Source organism: Spinacia oleracea, chromosome 6, assembly GCF_020520425.1.
Source record: "Spinacia oleracea cultivar Varoflay chromosome 6, BTI_SOV_V1, whole genome shotgun sequence".
NCBI classification, from domain to species: domain Eukaryota; kingdom Viridiplantae; phylum Streptophyta; class Magnoliopsida; order Caryophyllales; family Amaranthaceae; genus Spinacia; species Spinacia oleracea.
In genome coordinates this window covers 103,342,179-103,348,762 of record NC_079492.1, presented here as the reverse complement: position 1 = coordinate 103,348,762, position 6,584 = coordinate 103,342,179, and the positions used below count along the sequence as shown (strand labels likewise).

The following is a 6,584-nucleotide window of genomic DNA, read 5'->3' as shown; positions in this document are numbered from 1 at the left end:
TGATCTGGACATGATATGTTTATGGTATGATCTGGACATATCTGTGCTGATCAATTCTGATCTGATCTGACCTGGATAGATTGATTATGATCTGAATAGATTGGTTCTTATATGGACATGATCTGTACAAATCGGTTCTGATCTAGACATGATCTGATATGATTTGAAAAGATCGGTTTTGATCTAGATATGATCTGATATGATATGGACAGATCGATTATGATCTGATCTAGACATCATCTGGACGTATCGGTTCTAATCCATATATATTAATTCTTATATGAACACGATATATACTAATCGATTTTGATCTGGACATAATCTGATTCTGATCTGATCTGGACACAATTTGGTTCGATCTGATCCGATCCGATCCGATCAGTTTTAATTTGTTAATTAAAGAATTGGAAACTACGGAAGTAGTCGTAATTTTGTTAGTAAAACAATTAGGATTTAGGAGTAAGGAAAGTCATCCCCAGCAGTCGATAAAATGGGGCCCATAACACAAACCCCGCGCCTTCCTACGATGCAACCTTTTCGCATCTCTCCTTGTCCTCTCTCTTACTCTCCACCGTCCGATCTCTTTCTCTCACACTTCACATCACTGCAACCAAAACCAAAAACCAAGTGTGAAACAATACACACAAAATTAAATTAAAAACAGTTGCAAAAAAAAGCGTAGTAAATATAAAAAGTAAAACCGATATTCTCAACTTCCTCAGATTCTCTCACTCTTCTCCTTCTTCTTCTCACATCTCCATCTCTCTCTTCTTTTCCCCCATTTTCTCTCTCCTCCATTGTCAGTAACTCACCTGCGTTTGGATCACACAAATCCAAGCCATTTTCTCTCTCCTCTTTTCGCCGACACCTCTTTCTCCTCCGCCATTTTTATCTTTCTTCTCCAACTATTTCCGCCCGCATTTCCAGTTCTTCACTCAGGTAACCATCTTTCTTTACTTCTTTTTTTCTTTTCTTTTCTTTTGCCGGAGTTCTTTAATCTGAAAATGCAGTATAATGTAGAAAATTAGCTGTTTTTTTAGTTTCCGAAAAAATGGCAGATATTATGCGAGTTCGTTTTCGGCGCCTTTTCAGATTCTTTTTTAGCCGTTCAGTTCTTTTAATTAATTAATTAATTAATTACTCCGTATTTATGTTAGATAATTTATGTATGAACTTTACAGACCAAACTAATAATTTCATTGTTGTGATGATAGATTTCTCGTATTGAAAGCAATTGATTGTCATATTGATTGCATAGATGCATTTAAACTGGAAAATGAATCTTCTTATACACCATGATTTTACAATAATTGTGGTAGTTAATGCTCTAGGATATCGTCATATGGTGTTGTAGTTTCCAATTAAATCTCAAATTATTCTCTCCCTTTCTCTTTTTCTTTGCAACTTTTCTTTTTTACTTTTATAATTTGTGTTTTGAATTTTTTGGAATATTATGAAATTGAAAATTGGTTGTGGAATGTGGATTTTAGGTGGATAGGTTAGAGGCGAGGAGATCTTTGTCATTTTGTACCAGTTGTAATCAACAATAGTAAAGGTAGAGTCCAATTATCAATATATCATCATTCATCATCAAAACATCAGTTAGAATGGACCACACGTTTTCTATGCTTTAGGTCCATATTTTGGTCTATGTTTTTGTATTGGTACATATTTGTGTCATTTCCGTTTGTATGTACTTAGCTACAGAGTTTCAGATATGGTCTTACCAAATCACTTAAAATTAGAAGCATTAACTTTTTGTTAATCTTTAACAATTTTATGGTCACTTGGTCATTCGTCGCAAAGATGGCGTAAATAGGCATTTTTTGTGGTTGGAGTTTAGTGAAGTGGGAAACATATTGTGTTGAATGCATATGAAGTTAGTGAAGTGGGTAATGCAGAAATTTTACGGTGACTTATACTGTTGACCTTGTATTTTAGACTAAAGGATAGTACATTTCCATTCTTGGTGTAATATGATTCATTAGATCTGACTTATCTGTGTCTTTCAAATTCAGTTTTTAGAAATGAAAAAGGCTGGGGATTAAGTTCTATGTTTGTAGCCAGGGATTTAGAAGGTAACTTGAAGATTTTTTCACAATGTACATTGTAGATGCGTGGCGACTGTGTAATACTTTAGTAGTGAAATCAAGCTCTTCCATAAGCTGCTTTAGCTGGAAATCTCAAGAGGCTAAGCTGAAACAGTTGAACTTTACCTGTGGTATAGCTTAAGAATCTACTTAGTTAATATGAAAGCATCTTTGTATACGGAGTATATTGTATCCCAGTATTGACGCCTGAGCCTTTTTTTTTTTTTTTTTTTTCTTTTTTTTCTTTTTTTTCTTTTTTTTAAAGTATCACTTATTAATGGTTATACTAACTGATTTCAAACAATTGTCATTTATTGTTTGATATTACCCTTTTATTACTCGTGTAAGTTTAATTGTATTATTTTAATTCGTTTCTTCTCAAAAAAAAGATTGTTTCTTCTACTCCTACCATCCTATATGCTCACTGGTTTTTTTTTTGCAGTTGGCAGTATGAAGCTGAGAGTTGTGAGCTTCTGACAGAGAAAATGCCTGCTGAATGGGGACGGGTTATTTGCTGGACATGATTGATTGATTTACTTTCTTGTTTGATGCATTTGACTCGTGCGGACGTGTATGATCAATGGACCATCTTGGAAATACTAGGAGTATATCTAGGGATCAGAGATGCACGATTTCTCCAGAGACTAAGTTTGCTTCTCATATTCGTCAAGGTACGAAGTTGCGAGATATATTGATGTCTGATAAACCCAACTTGTCATATGCTGATTTCCATCATGAGATTACTAGAAATCCAGATGATATCTTGCCTAAATATGTAGGTAGCCAACAAAGCCGGGTGTTAGATAACAGGATCTCTAAAGAGGACGAACTGGTCAGATATATGTCAAATTTACCGAGTTATTTGGAGAAAGGAAAGAATTTTCAGGAGAAAGGATTGAATGTTGGTGTTCTTGACTGGAGGCGCCTTGAAAAATGGCGGTATAGTCAAAAACAGATGCCCGCAAAGCAAAGTGGGTGTTCTCCATCTAGTAGCACCACTTCTCTTTTTTCAACAGATGGTTCATCAACCCATTCTAGCAAAGGTCTGAGCTGCTCTCCTACTAATCAAACATCGCACCGCCTCTCACTGCAATCTCCATTGGAAGCTTCCCCGAAGGAAACTCATGTTGGAGATGCTAAATCTTTTTCTGGAAGAGGTTACAGCTGCTCTCCAGCTCGTCAAAGAATGACCCCTGTGGTTCAATCTCATTCACATAAGGTATATGCAGAAGGAAGAACTTCTCCAGATATTGAGGTTTTTGGTGGAAATGCTCAGAAGTTCCAAGATTCGCCTGTTACTGGTAACAATTTGAGCAGGCAACAAAGAGCTTTTGTAGCAGTACAACCGTGTGAAAGGCAGGTGCCTGAGTTGAAATCTGCCTCAGAAATGGGAAAACGACAAAACTTTGATAAGTATGAAGTGGGGGCGCCTTGGAAAGGAAAATCAAAGATTCAAAATACAGAGTCTGCCAAAGAAACCATAAGGGCACAAGAAATGAAGTTGAGTGTCGCTAATCAAGAATGCTCTGGAAGGGAGAGTTCCGGGGCTGTTGTCATGCCTAGAGATCCATCAGGACATAGATGTTCTAGTTTGACTGGCATTTCTAGTTTTACTGTAGATGGTAGGTTGTCAGTAGAGCCATGTCAGAAGAGCATTTTAGTGAAAAACAGTCTTGGTGCACGACTTTCTTCTAAAGATGATAACAGAAAGCACTTGGAGCCATCCGAATCTTGTTCTCAACTTCCTGACAGTGCCAAAAATTTATCTCAACAGTCAAAACTTCATTCTGCAAAGATAACTCAGAGTTCATCCAAGAACATTGCACAGTGTGTCAAAGGTGGGCCTCAAGCATCACATATATCATTTCCTGCTAGGATACTTAGCAGCCCAACCAGGAGCAGGAATACAGAGGAGAAGAAACCAGTTGCTGGGTGTAGGAGTGCAACTGTACTCAAGCCTTCACAGGAATTAGATGCGAGAAATCGCTCAGAGTCTATTCCGAAAGCAAGAAACCCATCGCCAATTCGCAGATTAAGCTTTGCAATGGGAAAGATGATAAAGAATGCTGGTTCCAGAGATAACTCACCCCTTCGGTCAAGTTCAAAAGAAAGTGTTGCCAAATCTGGGTCAGATGTAATGGTTGCTTCTGTATCCATTAATAACCCTTGCAGTGATAAGTTGTCTACTGAAAATAATAGAGGTAGGTCCAGTCCTTTAAGAAGGTTGCTTGATCCCCTTCTTAAGCCTAGAGCGTCTAACAGTTCTGAGCCGTTAAAGAAACCTTCATCCTCAATGTTTGATACCATCAATTCGTGCAATGAGCCATTAGATTTTGGGCTTGGGCATGGTGTTAAAGGAAATTCGAGACCTTCCAGTGGTACTAAATCGGGCTGTGATGATTTAAAGAATGGCATGTCGTCATTTCAAGCTCTTCTGCAGGTATCATTTAAGAATGGGCTTCCTCTGTTTACTTTTGCCATTGACAACGAAAGCAACATTTTAGCTGCCACAGTGAGGAAGTCTAGTGTTCCAGGGAAAGGTCATCACAGCTGGACGTACACATTCTTCACCATCCGTGAAGTTAAGAGGAGGAGCGGGAATTGGTTTAATCAAGGAGGGAAAGGTGAAGGTCATGGCTATGTTCCAAATGTTGTGGCACAAATGAAGGTCTCAGATTCCCCAGGTTCCTTTACCAAGCATGACAATGCTGGTCATAATATCACCAGAGAATTTGATCTGTTTGCAGTGGATGTTGGACAAGGAGATCAATATGCTACTGATTTCCATCCAACTAATGAGCTGGCAGCCATTGTTGTCAAACTTCCGAAAAGTATTACTGAAAATGGTAGTAAAGATGACCAGTATAGCTATAACTGGCTAGACTTGTTACAAGATTCTAGAGAGAACTTGCAGGGGATGAGATCTGGTGATAATTTACAACATCAGCAATGTTGTTTAAGTCTGAACTTAAGCACAACAGTCATACTTCCAGGTGGTGTTCATACGGTTCCTAGTAAAGGAGAAATATCAACACTAGCCGAGAGATGGAGGTCTGGTGGGTCATGTGATTGTGGTGGATGGGATTTGGGTTGTCAGCTGAGAGTGCATACCAATAATAAAGAATATGAAAAGAAAATGGGTTCTTCTGGAATGTTCCTGAACAAGGACAAGTTTCAAATTTTCTCTCAGGTAATAATTTTCCTCCCCTTTTCTCCAATCTCTAACACACTGTATAAACTATAATGGTCATTGTGATATGCTCGTTAGTCGTTAGCATGTTTTTTCTTATTATCACCAATTCCTCAAGGGCAATTAGAGATGAGTATGGTGTGTGGCAGCAACAGCCAACAGCCAACTTGAATTCATGATTTCCTGTTAAAAGAAAATGAGCATTAGCCTTTTTCTTTACCCTATTTTTTGAGATAAGTGAGCATTAGAATTGAAGTTAAAAACACTGTTTTACAGGGGAATCACGATCACAAACCAGTATTGAGTTTGGCACCATTCAAGGAAAGGATATACTCGGTGGAATTCGGTTCATCACTGTCACTTTTACAAGCATTTGCTATCTGTATATCATTTATAGATAGTAGAAGACCACCTGAACTCTCAGAACCAAGCACTGTTATTGAAAAAATTGCTAACGAGGCAGGCGTTTTTGAGGTTGCAATGCGAACAAACCAAGGAGAAGCTCCTGCAAAATACGTCTCATATCCACCCCATTCTCCTGTTGGGAGAGTCTAATAATTTCTTCTGAGGGATATGACTCATCAGCTTACAACTTCCTACATTTAATTAGACCATATATTTTTGTCTTTTCTTTCTCCTGAGGAGATTTATAGGGCAGAAAATGGAGGGATCCTTAAGATCAGTGGCGGGATCTGACTCCTGTAATGGATAAAGGTAGCGATAATTATCTTGTAATTACTATCCCTCTTGATAAATAAATTTCTGTAAAATAGTAAAAAGGCGTTGCTTTTGTACTAAACAAGTAGATTAGTATGTAAGTGTGCATTTTGGAGAGGAAAGTATCTACTGGAATCAAATAATGTATTGCTTTATTAACTTTGTTGTTTTGTCCACATTCCTTAGACATGATCACATGATTTTTTCCTGAATTCTACCTATTTTGAGTTAAATAGGTTTATTGAATGCAAAATGATGCTGCTGGCTCCATATTTTGCTGCATGGTTTCTGCACCTGCTTTGTGGTACCAAGGATTCCCGGCATGTCTTGGCCTTTTTATTTAGTGTATCTTTTTGTTATTAACTACTCCGTACTCCGTATCAGTTTGGGGGGAAAAAAAAAACTACTCCGTATCAAGGTGTGTAATGCTCTGTAAGAGTCTTTTTGCTTTCTGTAGAAAATAATATAATTGTTCCGGGTAAGGAATGGGAACAACCGACTGTAGAGTAACAACTTCTGCTGAGATCGCCTATTTGGATCTGGACAATAGAATGGAATAACTAGCCTCGGGGGTGGTTCGAGGATTT

The 6,584-nt window shown here is 37.9% G+C and overlaps 1 protein-coding gene across 4 annotated transcripts; it reads left to right on the top strand.

The window, feature by feature from the left end:
- Positions 1-630: 630 nt before the first annotated feature.
- Positions 631-6,156, top strand: LOC110800211 (uncharacterized). 4 transcript variants are annotated; one of them, XM_022005514.2, is made up of 5 exons: positions 631-939; positions 1,491-1,555; positions 2,533-2,761; positions 2,870-5,280; positions 5,557-6,156. In XM_022005514.2, exons 3-5 carry the CDS (start codon positions 2,671-2,673, stop codon positions 5,833-5,835), a joined length of 2,781 nt encoding a protein of 926 aa, XP_021861206.1. In that variant the 5' UTR covers positions 631-939; positions 1,491-1,555; positions 2,533-2,670; the 3' UTR covers positions 5,836-6,156. The 4 variants fall into 4 exon arrangements, with proteins under 4 accessions (XP_021861206.1, XP_056689878.1, XP_021861203.1 ...); XM_056833900.1 differs by lacking the exon at positions 1,491-1,555 and having other exon boundaries at positions 651-939; XM_022005511.2 differs by having other exon boundaries at positions 686-939; positions 2,533-5,280.
- The last annotated feature ends 428 nt before the right edge of the window (positions 6,157-6,584 follow it).

Coding starts and splice junctions, on each gene's coding strand:
- LOC110800211 (XM_022005512.2), top strand. CDS start 2,671: ATGGACCATCTTGGAAATACTAGGAGTATATCTAGGGATCAGAGATGC. Junction 5,281..5,556: donor AGTTTCAAATTTTCTCTCAG/GTAATAATTTTC, acceptor ACTGTTTTACAG/GGGAATCACGATCACAAACC.